General features: G+C 40.7%; 1 protein-coding gene across 1 annotated transcript in view; it reads right to left on the reverse strand.

Moving 5' to 3' along the window:
- Window positions 1–17082, reverse strand: part of TIAM1 (T-cell lymphoma invasion and metastasis 1) — a 127706-nt gene that overhangs the window by 51462 nt on the left and 59162 nt on the right. The window contains exons 10-12 of the mRNA XM_008566503.1: window positions 15456–15537; window positions 9861–9947; window positions 4832–5056 (exon numbers count right to left, since the gene is read on the reverse strand). Of these exons, the coding sequence (XP_008564725.1) occupies window positions 4832–5056; window positions 9861–9947; window positions 15456–15537 (394 nt within the window). The remainder of the gene's footprint in view (window positions 1–4831; window positions 5057–9860; window positions 9948–15455; window positions 15538–17082) is intronic.

Consider the following 17082-nt stretch of genomic DNA (forward strand, 5'->3'; position numbering starts at 1 on the left):
AAAAAAAAAAAAAAAAAAAAAAAGAAGGGGGGGGGGGGGAGCAGCGAGGGAATGCTAGAAAAGAGTATTTGTGCTGGAGTTCTATCAATAAATGCTTTATAAAGCATTTTTTAAAAAGTATTTTAGATCCAGATCTGCTTTCCTATATTGATGTTCATTGCAATATTTCCCTAACTGAGTGGTGTAGGTATACTTTCTAATAAACTAGGCCAGCGGTTCTCAACTGAGGAGACTTAGCAACCCAAGGGATATTTGGCCATGCTTAAAGGTATTTTTCATTGGCATAACTTGGGGGGGAGGGGTACCACTGCCCTGTAGTGGTTTATAGAGATGCTGCTAAATATCAATACAAAGGATAGCACCCAACAACAGAATTATCTATCCCAAAATGTTAGAGCTCATAGTGCTAGATGAGAGCACTACTAAAAGTAAATCACACAAGAACATAAGACAGACTTTTTGGAAAATTCACACAAACAGTTTTGCAACTTCCAATACCAGCTTCCCTTTCACTCCAAGGATCTTTCTATAACAGCCACCGAAGAGACTATCATTTTGCCTGGACATCCTTTCCCCATTTTCCTACTAGTACATACATAAACAAATATTTTAAAAAAGAAAAAAAGATGAAAGTAGCTCCAGTAAGACTTCAACAAGAACTCATGGATGGCAAATGGCCAACGATAGGAAACTAAGGCTTAGAGAGAACACTTAGGACAGACCCTCCATGTCCAGACCCTGGCTTTCTCAGCCAACATGACAGCCCATTCACCACGCTTCCTTCATATGTCGAGAAATAGAAGAATGGAGAATGCACTTCAGAACCACCTAACAGATTTTCATAACAAAAATCTCAATGAAGCAGATCACAAAAAATTACAACGAACTAAAGAAGATTTGAATATCACCATAACATTCCAATGATCTTATCATTCCACTAAGACAAGAAGAAAGAAGGTCAATAACCGGCAAGAGTTGATGATCTGGGGTGGCTTACAGCCCTAGCTGCACATTAGCATCACCCAAGGAGTTTTAAAGCACACAAATGCATACCCAGAGCCCACCTAAGTGAATCATATGATCTGAAAAGGGGCCCAGGGAATTCAGCATTCTAGACTCCAGAATTCATTTCTTCTATTTGGGAAAGAAAAATGTAAGCAAAGTGTAATTCATAAACTTAGTTATCAGAAAATTCATCTATTGCAGATTAAGGTGGAGAAGAGGGCAGTGAGAAGATCAAAAGAGAGCAACCTTTGGTTACAGACCAGAGAATCCTGTGTCCCCCATAAAGACTGGCTTTGGGTACAAAACACTTACTGGGCACTATTTATTGGGCACTTCACTGTCATAACTCATTTAATCCTCACAATGACCTAGTGAAATAAGAGTGTGGTATTATCCCCACTTTATAGATGAGGACACTGGGGCACAGAGAGATTAAGCATGACCTGTTCAAGGTCATAAAACTAACAAACATTGAAATGCACTCAGTCCCAAAGAACCTAGCTCCAGAGCCCACTCTTAGCCACTAGGCTGTGATGCTTCAACACAAAAGAAACAAACCTCCATATGAGAAAGAGGTGCAGAAATAATCCAACCTAGGAAGTTAATCGCATATTTCAATCAAGGTTGTCAGGGAGGATCTGGCCACGTCTGCTTTCTTGGACTTGTAAGAGGAGGAGCTCAGCTGGGCCATCCTCCAGCAGACAGGCACCAGCCAGTGCTCATGTGGACCCCAGGGTCTCTGTGACACTGCAAAGGCCCTATGTCAAGGTTGCCCAACATCCACTATGACCACCTTAAAATGGTCCCTGCATCAAACCTCAAACTTGCCACTCAGGATACTTATTTTTAGTTGCTTCTAAATTTAGACTAAGGCTGTAGCTCACCCTGCCCATTGTTACACATCTCCTCAGTTGTTTCCTCTTCTATTTTAACTGCAGCTGTCTGTGGATGCTGCTTTATCCCTGACTCGCTATGGAGCAGTCTTTTAGATTATTTTATCCTGTTTACATGCCTCTCTCCTTTTATCTTTCTTTTAAATGAGGACTAGGAAGTAGAAGCAACCAAAAGGCAGACAGGAGGAGATGCAGGCAGAAAGCCCAAGTGCCTTCTCCCCTCCAGCCCGTCCCATTGGGCTGCTACTTGCCCAGTGCATTTGAGAATTCTTCTGGAATTTACTACTTTTGAGTCCAATTTGGAAACCTTATAAAGAAAAGCAACACTATGACTTTGCTTTCACGCTTTATTCCTGAGACTGTTTGATTAACTAATTTGTCAGAGCAAACTTTGTTTGGAAGGATTTTTGAGCACTGCAAAATATTAAAAAATAAGGCAATTAAAAAACAAAGAATTATGCCAAACTGTCTATCTCAGGACAGAATTGTGTCACGGTCATCATTATACTTTCAGCATCTAGCTCAATGCCTGGCACAGAGTAAATACTTAACAAATGTCAGTTCCAAGTTATGACCATTCAATTGGAAAAAAGCAAAGAATGAATAAATCTCCTAAAGGTGATTTCAAAATTTCACTTTTAATGTGTTTTAAAAAAAGTAAGTTCAGTGGATTTAGCACACAGTCTCCAAAGGTAACTGGTCTGAGGAGCAGGGGATAGCATGCAGTAGAATTACAAAGATCAGTTGTTGAGTTTAAATCTCCATCACACAAAAGACAGGACAGCAACTGTATATACAGAAAATGCTGAGATATTTCTTTAAAAAAAAAAAAAAAAAAAGATGACCAGTAAGGGGATCTTAACCCTTGATTTGGTGTTGTCAGCACCAGGCTCTCCCAAGTGAGCTAACCGGCCATCCCTATATAGGGATCTGAACCCGAGGCCTTGGTGTTATCAACACCACACTCTCCCAAGTGAGCCACGGGCCAGCCCTCTGAGATATTTCTAAAACACATACATATACAGATGTATTTTTTAATTAAAAACTTAATAATAAAATTTTAAACAAACACATACATATGTGCATACATGTACATATATATAAACAATCTTTTAAAAAAGAATAGACCAAAACAGTAACGGTGACTATCTTCAAAGGAACAAACTGTGAGCAATTTCGGTCATACTTTACATCAGGGAGCAGCAAACTTAATCTGTAAAGGCCCAGATGGTAAATATTTTTGGCTTTGCAGACCATAAGTCCCTGCTGCAACTATGTAACTCTGCCATTGCAATGGGAAAGCAGCCAAAGACAAGATATAAATGAATAGGCGTGACTGTGTTCCAAGAAAACTATTTACAAAGCAGGTGGTGGGCTGGTTTTGGTCTACAAGTTGTAGTTTGCCAACTGCTACTTTATATCTATAGAGCCATAGGAAAACTCAAATAGAAAAAAATTCCAAAGAAAGTTGAGTATACACTATTGCTTGTAGTATGTGTGCCCTACCTTATCAAATCCTTTAAATAATCTAATCTAACATGTCTCATTCAAAGTCATATTACAGAAACAACTGCATCTGTGACTGAGTTTTATGGGATAAAGCCTGCCATCTTGTGGTCACATAAAAGAACAGCTTTCAAGGTCTCGATTCTCTTTTATTAAAGGTACACAACATACTGGAGCCACTTTTTAAAATTGGCATGTGGGTACCTCAATGACATAATGAGCCAAGGAGGTCAATAGTAACTAAGTGCAATCAATTTTCTGAAACTTCAACTTGACAATTTCTTCCAGGGAGCTTCTGAACAAAAGAATGAACTACCTCAGGGTTTCTGCTTTCTTAGCAAGCCAAGCCTCAAAAGGTAATTTGAAAAACAACAATGGCAGGGCAGGAATACCCAAGTGCCTACAACTCAGATTTTGAAGCTAAAGGCTTTTTTTTTTTAACCCAAGCTTTGAAAAGAGAAGATAATCCCCAAACCCCAGCTTACTATATCAACCCAAACCCTAGAACCCAGTCACTAAGAAATAAGTGATAGCAATCTACGCTATTCACTCATCTCGTTCACTCACTGTCTTTCTGAACAAGAATGGGTCACCTGTATAGAGAACCACAGGTAAAGAGCTGGGAGATGAAGATGAAAAACATAAACCCAGTCCCAGAAAACAATTCGGGACAGAGAGAGAGAGAGACACAATCAAGTAAGAAGACTGTACTACAATAAGGCCCACATGAAAGACATATGTGCAGGGTCACGGGAGCCCAGGGGAGGGAGCTAACTCTGCGGGGTCCCAGGAAGACTTCAAAGGACAGGTAGTAACCAAGCTGCTTCTATGAGAATGAGTACAAGGTTGCCAGAGGGAGAGGGACAGACGGGAAGAATGGCAGAAGGTGCAGGGCAGGGGGTTCTGCTGACAGGCTCATGTTCAGACTTCAGGTTGGAAGAGCCCAAGAGACAAACGGACCAAACGAGAGATCTGCTCACGTTGCCATTCTGGGCATCCCAACTCATATCCTTCTCTCACACAGTTAGGACTGCAGGACAGGGGACTTGGGAGGATGGTGACAGAGAAGGCAGGGTAGAGACTCAGAGGAGCATCTTATGTGATTCCCAGCACTTCTGTGTCTCCATACCCAATATATCTATAGCCAAGAGATGGTGGCCTCTAACCATTCACCTTTCTCCAAACTGACAAATAACAGACACATTCTACAGCTTTCCGTGGGTGACAGGTGGATTTGTAGCAAAACAGATATGCCACGAGAAAAAGTTCACTGCCCCTTTGAAATTTCAACAGGAAGCCCAGGGTCAGTAATCAGCCACTTGCCAACCCAAGGAAGTCCAGTGAATCTATGCCAGCCATGTGGCCAACTCCCCGGGTCCAGGCTAAGCTGAGCTCAGACTCGTTCCCAGCAACATGCAGAGTCATACCTGGGTTGCTGGTGAGAAAGGTGAGGGGACTCTCGCCAAGGTCCGCAGGGCCGTCCACTCGGTGGGGTGGGCTCTCCAGCAGCTCCTCTCCTCCCCCCAGCTCAGGGTAGGTCCTCACCAGGAGGCCCAGGGAGGGCTGCAAGAGGAAATCTTTGAGCATAGATGAGTTCAGGGTGCCTGCAGCCCGATTATTGATCTCAAGAATTTCATCTCCCGCTTTCAGGCCTGCCAACGCAAGATGGAAAATTTTTAATTTCACACACGCACAATCAGAACACAACAACTTAGAAGTGCTGCTGTAAAGGGCACACCAAGCTCTCCTGCTATGGGCCCCGCAGCTCCATGTGCTGCTACAAACAGGCTTTAGTACTCAAAAGTGATTGTCAGGGGATCCCATGGGTCTCAGTTCTGGAGGGTTCTAGACTCAGAGGTTACAACATGCCTACCCTGTCCTCAATACATCAACTAAACAAATTCACTCCTTCCTTAATCTAAGTGTTCTAAGCACATGTGGATTTCTCTTCAGAAATGCTAATTCTGACTATCTTCCTACAATTTTGAGGAGGAAAAATTGAGTGAGTAGCTCTCTGATTATCGCAATCAGTATGTCCTGCACATGCTCATGCTCAGTGTATCCATTGGGTACAACCAGCCAACGTCTGCTGATCATTTCTATGAAACCCAAATGTAGTGAGTTCCCTCTGGCTACTACCACATAAGTAAGGCTGTCTTATTCCAAATACATTTAGAAGAGACAGCTTACAGAACCAAATGCAGTCATTTTGCCCCCATCCTCTTCTTTAACTACATCAGGACCTTGGAGTGATTATCTTTTGGTAGATCCCCAAAGGGTCTGCTACTTTTGCAAAGCATGCTGGGGAACTTGCCAAAGTTTGGTACCCGAAGGGACAGCCATGAACAAGCCCAACCTAGAAAAAAATGAAGTTGTGATTGACCCCGGAACAGTTCAAACTGGTATTAAAAGAACATTCCAGCAGCTTGAAAAAGGGAGACGTTAGGGAAGAACATGAAAGGAAATAAAATATCTTTTCAGCTAAAAAGGAAAGAGGACTCCAACTTCTTATCTTTTACATTAATGTGGAAAAACAAACTTGAAGAAGGAAGTGAGTGAAGGACAAAGACAAATGATGAACTGCAGAAATGAGAAGCCACCAGCCCACAGGCGTCCACAGATCCCACCTGATTCTGCACGAACATCATGCAGAAGTGCTCACTTCCCAGCTTACCCTGGGAAGTCACACGCCCTGGCCTCCCCTACTCGGGTTTCCAAAATATTTGAAATCCATTCTCTATCATAAAATACTCCAAGAAACATTACAGGTGAGAAGGCAACAGAGGAGAAATGCGAATTTTTTATCCATACCAGAGGCAAAATTCTGAAAAGCTAACCATTTTTAGGTACAAGATTTTGGCATCACAGTATGTACAATCAAAACACCTAATTTCTATATGTGAAAGGCTGAGTGGTTTTTGTTATTTTTATTTATTTATTTATTTTTTTGTAGGGGTTTTGTCTTCTTTTGCAGACAACTGTTTTGGTTAGATATTAGAGCACGACATATAAGGAGAAACAGACTCAAAAACATTATCGAGGTTTTTTTTAAAAAAGAAGTTACAGATTTATATGACTGGCATAGTAGTTGAATGATAGCCCCCAAAAGATATGTTCATATCCCAAAACCTGTGAATGTGACCTCATTTGGAAAAAGGATCTTTGCCATTTTAATTAAGTTAAGGGTCTTGAGATATGATCATGCTGGATTATTTAATGGGTTCTAAGCCCATTGACAAATATCCTTGTAAAAGACACACAGAGAGAGACAAAGAAAGAGGAGGAAAAGGCCATGTGAAGATGGAGGCAGAGACCAGAGAGATGCAGCCACAAGCCAAGCAACATTTTGAGCCATCAGACACAGGAATAGGCAAGAAAGGATTCTCCTCTAGGGACTTTGAAGGGAGCACAGCTTGTGAACACTTTGATTTAAGACTGCTGGCTTCTGCAGAAGTGTGAGGAAATAAATTTCTGTTATTTTTAAGCCATACAGTTCATGGTACTTTGTTATGGCAACCCTAAGCAAAATAATACAGGAGCTACCTGACTTGAGTTATTCTCGGTATTAATAAGTGAGGGGAGGCAGCCCAACAGTCGTGAGACAGAAGTGCCTCATCAGGGTCCTTCTGTCACAGCATCACCATGTAACAGCTCTGTGACTGAGGGCATGTTACTGAATCTCTCCCAGCCTCAGTTTCCTCCTACGTAAGAGGGATAAATGGGTTAAATGAGATTAAATGAAATAATCCACGTAAAACCCTTAGCACAGCACTCGACATGTTGAAGATATTCAATAGATATTATCTCTCATTATCAATATTTGGTAGAAGAAAGAGGAAAACTTTTCTTTCTAACAGAAAATCATAGCCTGCTCAGAAATAATTTCCAACTGATCATGGAATAGGTTGTGAAGTATCCGAGCAGTCTAGAGTAACATGATGACACATGGCTTCCTTGAGTGGGCTCCTGTCCTGTGCAGCCACCAGGAAAATACATAGATGAAAGTAAATGACCCTCAGATGACTCTAGGACTAGAATGATGGGTCCAAACAAACATGCCCAAGTTGGACAGAGATAAGCACAAAATAACACACTTAAGTTCAAAAAGTCAACTCTACAAGTGCAGCCAACTTGAGAACCAACTAAGAGCTGTATATGTGTGGAGGGGAGAGGATGGAATCAGGGACCTGGGGCTTAACTGTCAGCTTGTTATAAGCCAAAAGCCCAATGTGGCTAACAAAAATAAGAAAAAAATAACCAAACCAAGGTTGAATTAATGCAAACAGAATATTCAGATGAAATTAGGCCAAGTTCCACTAAACTGTCCCTGGTCACACCAGGTCCTGTTCCTTTTAATAGGGACACTGGCACCTTAAATAGGGACATTGTCCAAAGGGCAATGACGGGAGTTGTATTCTGCACTCTAATGAATGGCTGAAGGACTTGAAAGTGTTGAATCTGCAAAAGACAGAGACTTAGTAGTTATAACATGATGGATATCAAAGGCTGGTTATAAAGAAGAATCATGCAAAACCTAGAACTGTGGATGGAAGGTGAAGAAGAGATTTTATAATCAGCTATAATCCACAAAGGGGCTGTATGGTCCACAGCGAGCTCTGCATCACAGAGGCAGGGTGTCTACAATTAAAGGCTGACTTGCACATAAAATACCCCAAATATCTTTCTCGACACTGCCTTTTATATGTGGGTATTGGGATAGTGTTTTGTGGCCCATGAGGACAAAATGGATGTCGCTCTTGCATCTGTAGAGAAGAGTGCTAATGGGGCTGGGTGGTGCAGCAGATGCCTCTGTGTTTTCAACTAACACCAGGGTTCTTGGATTCAAAGAACTAAAACAGGATGTGACTGAAACCAGGGTGCAGACTCTCCACCCCCGTGCCATGCCAACCGGCACTAAAAGAGATAAAAATCAGTCCTGGGGTTTGAAGGGGAATAAACTCTGTCACCTCTGTTCTTAACTGAGGTACAGCTCAGTGAATGTGTTGGACTTTGGCCTCCAGGTTGCCTATGGAAAGTATGGAGGGAAAAAGAAGGAAACTCCTCCTCCATGACAGTTAGCAGCAAATAAATTATTTTGACTTTATTTCCCACTTGTCACACATTTGCCATTTCTGGGTATAACCAAGTCTGCAGGCTGTGCTTCTCCAGTGTTTACAGCACATGGCTAAATCACCTGCACAGGTAGCCTGCAAGCCAAAAACCAACAGAACTAAGCTCAGCCAGACATGGTAGGAGGTGGAAAAGATCAGCATTCAATCATTTCCCCGGCTGCTTCACCCAGCAGTCCTTATCAGAACAGGTGCAAGGTAACTACATCTCAGCACAACTGACCCAGAAATCCCAGAAGAAAGGAAGGAAGGTGGATTTCAAGCCCTACCTACCCACCCCATTTGTTTATGGTGAGTACAGTGGGTTGAATAGTGTCCCCCAAAATTCATGCCCACCCAGAACATCAGAATATGACCTTCTTTGGAAACAGGGACAGATACATATTGCAGATATAACTAAATTAAAATGAACTAATAATGATTTAGAGTGAATCCTAAATCCAATGACTGGTGTTCTTGTAAGAAGGCCATGTAAAGATACAGAGAAACACACAGGAAAGGCCATGTGACTAGAATGGGAGTGACACAGCCATCAGCCAAAGAATGCCAAGGACTGACAGCAGCCACAAGGAGCTAGGAGAAGGCATGGAACAGATTCTTCCCTCAGAGGCTCCAGAAGGAATCAATTTTGCCAATACCTTGATTTCAGACTTCTAGCTTCCTGAACTGAGAAGATAAATTTCTGTTGTTTGATACCACCAGAATTTCTGGTAAGTTGTTACAGTAGCCCAAGAAAACTAATACAGTAAGGTTTGGGGTTTCACGAGTAGCCCAAATGCATTGTGAGCCCTTTTAGGAATGAAAAGACACAAGCAGGGTGTAGCAGGGAAGAGCTCTTTAGTGGGGAAAGAAGGCTGGACCTTGAATCCCTAGGTTCCCAACTTCTGCAAAGATTCCTTCAGGGATAGAAGCAACAGAACAGCTGCTTTAAAGGAGCTCTACAAGCCCAGGCAGTGGACAATACCAGCTTCGAGCAGTATGTACCGAAACACAGAGGGGTCTCCCCACACGTCCAGCTCCAGGAAGACCCCCTAGGAACTCCATATCATCCTAGAAGATGCAGAAGGACAACCACTTATAATTAGAATGGAATTTACCACCAGCCCCAGGGAAATTGGCTCAGAATCAGACTTAAAATCCAAGAGTGTGACGTTTCTTACACACCTGAGTGAACAGAATAAGAACCATATTCCCTGGGAGAGTTTTCAATGAGACAACATTCAAATACTCTTTGCACATGAACCCTTTGGCATATCTTTCTCATACGCTAACTAGAAAAACCCAAAAGGGAACTGAAGAGAGGCAGACAAGACAATCACAGACTTACCTTTCTTGGAAGCCAAACCAGTTTCCTTTACACTATTCACGTAGAGCCTTCGAACACCATCTTCTTCCACAGAAGAAAGGGAAAACCCTATGAAATACAAAGACAGAACAGCAGGGCTCACGCCTTCTGCGTGTTTAGCAAACAACAGGAAGTTCCTGCTGTGAACTAGGTATGTTTAATGTTTTTGGCGATAGTTTGAAGCGATTTTTTTTCCTTGTTCATCTTGTTTTACAAAAGCAGAAAGTGTATTTTTAGGTCATTCTAAAAGAAGTTGCTACTTATAAAAATAAATATTCTAGGTACATCTATTTTCATACTATGTACCTACCAACTCAAATGGAAGGAAATTATTTTGTTTTACCTTGCTTCCTAGTAAAAGCCATTGCTTTGCCTTTTCCACAGCACAAAACAGAAAGATTCACTAACTTCATCAGGGTCCCTAGACTTTTTTCATCAAATCTATTTCCTAGGATATGTTACAACTTACCACTGTATAATGGGCATTCATCCATCCGTACTGCCAAATGGACACTGCTTTAATTTAATAAAATTCTGCAAACAGGGATACGTAGCAACCCACCTTACAAATCCCATTTCATACAGAAACTGATTAATTGATTTCACACTCTACTTATGCCTGATCATAAGATTATCTTATACTTGTCTGGGCTTCCAGAGCTCAAAGCCCATTAGCTAATGAATTTTGGGCTTCGCTACATCCTTTAGAAAGGAAAGCAGAAAAAGGCACAGATTTTCTAAGTGGTTTAGGGATCTGGGAGCTCCCAATCCTGTGGCTGTAAATCCTGGTCACCTCTGTTTCTAGACAGCCTCATTTAAAACTCTTTCCTAATCAATTAATTGAATATCCACAACCAATACCTACTTCCCCGAAGAAAAAAGTCCCTTGGCAGGTACTTCTAAAATGGCAATGGGAATGAATGCAATTGTAAAGATCTGCAATCATTTCACCTCTGAGAGAAACATAACCCCATCATATAGATACCTGTCTTAATGCCGAGGGCAGAGGAGACACTGGTTTAAAAATACAAACAAGTAAACAACAAAACAGAACAATTTATTACAAGACTGGGTCCCAGGGAGTCATGGAGACTTTTCAGGCCATGTCATAATGAACATGTGGATTTTTGTTAAGTTCACGGGACCAGGAAATGAATAACCACACACAGACAAAACTGCCAACTGTCACCGCCCACTCCAGTACCGTAACTCCCTCAGAGGACAGCACAAGGCCACCCTGAGGACTTTCCAAAGTCTTCATTTTATTCTCTTATTTTGAATTCCATTCTTATAGTGACTAGTAACTTTCAGATTAACTTTCCAGAAGCCCTAGGGAAACAGAAATATTTTTACACAGGAACCATCTAAGTGATATTAGCTGTTACATACGGGTATTTATCTGCATTTTAGTAGAGAATTTTTTTTCTTTTATCTGTTAGAAAAGAGCTATGTCATGGGAAAAAATGGATAGGATTCATCAAAATAAAATGCATTACCTTTCTGAAAATGCATTTTATAAATCATTCTATAAAATTCTACAACCAATATTTTTTTTTCCATTAAAAAAAAAAAATTAGCACCCCGATGGGGTGCCAGGGGACCAGGTTGCTTAACTAGGAGATGGCAGGGGAGGCCAACTGTTGAGAGCCTGAGGCAAGTCACCTTAAGGCAAAGTAGATGCAGATGGCTCAGATATCCACTTGCTCCATTCCCTCTTTTCTTGGTCTTTTTTTTTTTTAATAATTAAAAGGTTAAAAACAAGATTGCGAGTGGAGGAGCCATCCAGTCTGACGACTGTGACTGACTATTAAATTTGCACTGGGCAACTGGGTACAAAGTATGGATCTGAGAAACAGATTGGAGTTCTCCAGATAACAAGAAAATCTCCATGACAGGAAAGAGGATGGAAGAAGGGATAGCGGGTGTAATAAATTCCTTTCTGAAGAATCTCTCACATGGAAGCCAAACATTTGCAAATGGAAATAGCACTTTAGCTCTGTACTGGAATTCACATTGGTGGACATCCATTTAGGGTCAGGAAAACAGGAGCACCTTTCAGTGTTCTAGAAAGTCAACTCTCCCCACACCACGCTGTGCAGCACAAGCACCTGTGGGGTTTCAGAGACTCCAAGGGACAGCTTCCATCTAAAGATGCCAACCCTTTGCACACTAGGGGGAAAAATCATAATAACCATCTCCTATATTAACAAATATAAAGAAAATATCAAATATCCAACAGCTGGATTATTTTGAGGTGAATGAAGAACATAATGATTTTAACAGGTAATCAGCAAAGTCATAATTTTTTTCTTTTAAATAGGATAGCAACGAACAATTCTAACACAGTCCAAAATGACCGCCAGAGGGCAAAGGGAGATTATTCAATATAAATCCAATGTATCCACCAACAAGAGGCTGTTAGTTACAAAGACAGGCAGGCAGGCATCAGGATTGGCAATGGGAACAGTGACCTTGAGAATGAAGAGATTAAAACCAAGTGAAGAAACGAGGAAGCCCAAAGTCGTGTGATGAACAACCAGGAGAACCCTAATGGCCAAAGAAAAATCATAACACGATAAACAACAGAAAACTATCACTCAATACTAGAGTCCAGGATAGAGTGAAAATTCAGATAATGGGGCAAATGCAGACACCTACAACATAGGAGGACACATGACTAAAAACATAATAGCATAAGAAGTACCCAGAGAAACAGGAAAGCCAAATTGCCACCATGATGCACACTCCCACTTCATGGCAGCTTGGGGATCACGCTTACTCTAAGGATCATGGAACTGTCTGAAATAACTTCAACAGTAAAGTCTGAGAGCAACCTGAGGGCTGAGGTGCAGAAAGGGCAAGAGAGAGAAATTAAGTAAGTGTTAACTCTTCAATTTTGTTCCATCAGTTGGATTACTAAATCATATTTTCCTCCTTAAAGTGCTCTAGAACAGAAAGCACCATTAGGTTTGTACTGTTAGATGTTTTTGTGTTGGTGTTTTGTGCTAGTAGCTTTTACATATACTGAACTCAATATATAATGGGAAGCCACTCGTAGATAGGTGCTAATGTTAGGTATAGATGGGCTGAATTTGGACTTCTTGGTAGCTTTGGAGGCCAGAAGCAACCAGGTCTCTTAGGATTTAACCTTCCCAATCAATATGCTGTTCAATACCGTATGCCAACACAAAACTGAGCACTGAGAAGAAATGGCTTAACTGAGCTTACCAGCCATGCATAGCAGGGCTTTCCAAACTCAAGTCCAGGAATGGATGCCAGTTGTTTGCTACTGACAGAAACATAAGGACAGAAACCGAGACCAAGCACTGAGAACCTCTTACAGCAATTTGACATTGCCAACAACCTCCAAGAATGGGATTTTGTATTTTACAAAAGCAGTGGTGGTCATGAAAGACTGGAAATTAAAACAAAATAAAACAAAAAGTTTGCTTCTTTACATCAGATAGTTTGAGAAGCACTGTTTACAATACTGTTGGGATTGATGTCTGGTATCCCACAGCACTCTCCACGGGAAAAGGTAAATGGGGTCTATGAGCAATTCAGTCACTTTAACAAAAAGTACAAAAAGTATACAAAACGTAAGCAGTTTTATACCCAGTTCCTATTTCTGAATCTCCAAATTGATTTTAGAATTAGAGTCCAAGAGCTTTGAAATTCAGTCTTCTCTTGAATCTCACTTGTTTAGCCTTACTCAACAGAAATTAGATAAAATAAAGGGGAAAAAGATAATCATCACGGAGCATCTGATTTTGGAGGACATTTCTATGTACCACTGATACGAATTACGGCTTTAATTACTAAGGTCATGCTTCTGCAGCATAATAAGCCTTTCATCAACATTTATTCCTTGCCATCAAAAATATCCTCCTGGCTTTATGAAGTCTTTAGCTTTAAGGTCAAGAAGCAATCAGCGTGAAGGTATAATGCAAGTGGCCAGAGGTTCAAAATTAGGTTATCTTCATTAGACCAAAATACTCTAATGAGATTCTCAGATGAAGACTGACTGCCTGTGGGAGAAGGCACAGAAGGAATAGAATATCTGCTGCTCAGTAAAGGGTTCAAAATTCTCAAATGCTGAAAAGCTTAATAACTTGGTTCAGAGAGAAATTTTAAGTGAGTATATGTAGTCATCTTTATGTCTTTTCACCAGGAACTTTGGTCTCCTTCCAGCACATAGTAGGACCACGCTTCTCTGCTCCTTTGTAGGTAGGCATGGCCATTTGACTTGCTTTGGCCACTGAATTGTGAGTGAGCCAACACCTGCTTCATCCCCTCTCCTCTTTCCCCTCTGCCAAGTGACAGACAATGTCCCAGGTGGCAGCTGCTCCCAGCCTGGGTGTCAGAGTGAGAACAATATAAACAGTCCCCGCAGCCCACAAAGGATGCATGGTGACGTGAGAAATAAATGTCACTGTTTGGAGCCACTGGGCTCTGGTGACTGTTTGTTACCTCAACTAACCTCACCTAACTTCTGACTGATATAGCACAGGATAAATTTCCCCGCTTATTTTACTCAAGCACCAACTCAGTTACTATTCGAGTCTTACAATGTAATGCTAAGTAAAGAAGATTAGCCTTAAACATATGGAAATGATTATATATTTAACTACACCAGAATGTAGACAACCATGTAGAAAAGCATCAACATAGCAGTCTGACTACTACTCTTTGAAAAGCCTGCTTACAAGTCTGGCCCTTCGCTGGCATCTGGGAATTTGGATTCTGGGAGGCTTCCCAACACCCTAAAGTGGCTCACTATGCCTGTTTGTACAAACAGTATGGTTTACACTGAACACCTACTTTCCTCCTGGGAGTCAGGAACTTTGGCATGTGCTAAGCAAAGAGTGCCTACATGAATAGCCTCCCAAGAAAAGGGGCACTGAGTCCCTAACAAACTTCCCTAGCAGGCAGCATTTCCCATGTGTTGTTACACTTTGCTGCTGGGGGAATTAACCTGCTCTATGTGACTCCACTGGGAGAGGACTTGGAAGCTTGTGCCTGGTTCCCCCTAGACTTTGCCCCTTGATTCCTTTCTCTTTGCTGATTTGCTTTGTATGGTTTCAGTATAATAAATCACAGTCATGAGTACAACTATATGCCTAGTCCTGTGAGTCATTCTGGTGAATCAGCAAACCTAGGGGTGGTCTTAGGGACCCCCAACACAACACCAAAATAATTTCCTTTAATATTATTTGTAGCCAAAGAAAAGAAAACACATATGTTTGTAGGAGAGAGGTGAAAAAGAATAATACCTTCATGACTGAGGCTCATCATAATATAAAATGATCTATTCCCAATATATCCATTTCCTTTTTATGATAATAGAACCCTAACAATGAAAGTTAGGAAATTTAAGGCCACCGTCTTCACTGTACCCAGAGTAAATATCTCTGTTTCCTACTTTGGCTGCTCTCCACAATACAGAAGCCAGATGTACTATCTGTTTTAAATAGGATTCAAAGGCATTTTTATTGAATTGTAAATAAGTGCATGTTTACACAGGAAATGCTTTAACTGGAAACACAAACACCAAAGATGGAAGAAAAATAAACGTACCGTAATTATCAGCGGCTGTATCTGACTTCTCAATGTGGATGCTCTGAGTAACTTTTGGACAAATTTCAATTTCTTTGTACAGCTGAAAATTAAAAGAGGAGTCTAATTAGGACTTTAATATAAATAATTTCTTAGGAATGGTCATTATTTTGTAAATCTATTTTTACCCGACTGATACTTGAATGCAAATTCACATCACAGTCTTTTTACTGAACTGAACCCATTAAGAATCAAAGTAGAAACTTATAACTCACATTCCAAACTCAGCTACAGTTTGACTTCTAAATAATTCCTTGACATACCTCTGTATGTCTATTCCTACTCTATATCTATCGCAGACCTGAAAAATAATGCTTAAGTAATTGAAATCTTTAGTACTGGGGAGGGGAGAGGGAGAGTTCATTAAAATCAAGATGAGGTTAAGAAGATCTTGGCCTGGGATTCAGGGAAATACAAGAAAACTCTGTGCTTCTATCCTCCTCTGTTCACATACCATCTTTGCCTGAAAAGTTCACAATGACATAAATAGGTAGAGACAAATGATAGCATTGAAACAGACAGCAAATTATGTAAACGGAGGATATTATCTTTTAGCCACTGAACTATAACAAAATTAGCTAGACATCTTAAGTACACAAATTAATCAACCCTCTGGAAACCCAAAAGAGCTTTAAAAAAGAAAAAAAAAGAATGTTTTATAAAGCCAAGGTAAGAATAATGCGTAGTTCACATATCAGAAATGCTGTTGTTTAAATTTATCTCATTGATATTTCATCTTCTGTCTGGACCTATCATCACAAAGACAATAATTTATGAAGTTTCAGCCATATTCCCTTGCCTCTTCATGCTAACTCTGAGACAATTATGATCTCCATTTTTCCAATAAAGGAAATCAGACTGGAGAGAAAGTATTTTCCTGAGTTCATAAAGCCAGTATGGGCAGAGCTGGGATCTGAACCCAGGTCTCACTGGCTCCAGTGCTGAAGTTCCCTCCACTACACTATGGTGTCTACCAGTTCTCCACGGAACTCAGGGGTACCATGGAAAACAACCTTCTTAGGTAAGTAAGCCAAAGGTTTAAATCCAAAATCTGTGATAAAAATCCAAAAACAAATGAATGTGTCAAAGGCTTATAAGGAACTTAAAAAACCATAATTTGATCTTGAAATGAAAATTGATTTTGAGCCATGGTCAATAACAGAAAGTTTGTCCTTTAGCACTAAAGTCTAGGTGATTATCTAAACCTGCCCCCCAACTCTGACCACACAAGTCACTCATCCAGAAATAATCTTATTCAGGCAAGTAGAAAAGAATGCCAGTGTCTTTCTCTTCAATTGCCTGGGGCATTTGAGAGGTGAGCCTGGAAAACAGTCTGCTATAACAGAGTATCAATGGGCATGGGGGCTAAGAATGTAGACAGTACATCCTGGATCCACGTGAACACCCCAATTTAGTGCAGTATCCACCCAATGCAATGTGTGGAGGACAAAACTGAATGTAGTTTTGTTTTTATACTTCAGAAATTTTTCATACAAATAAATCCCCAAATTAGAAGACATCAGTTATATTGATTCTTAATTCAGAAAATACAGTCACCAAAATTGTAAATGCCTGATTCAATAAAGTT

The sequence above is a fragment of the Galeopterus variegatus genome, unplaced genomic scaffold, assembly GCF_000696425.1.
Source record: "Galeopterus variegatus unplaced genomic scaffold, G_variegatus-3.0.2 Scaffold248, whole genome shotgun sequence".
NCBI lineage: Eukaryota > Metazoa > Chordata > Mammalia > Dermoptera > Cynocephalidae > Galeopterus > Galeopterus variegatus.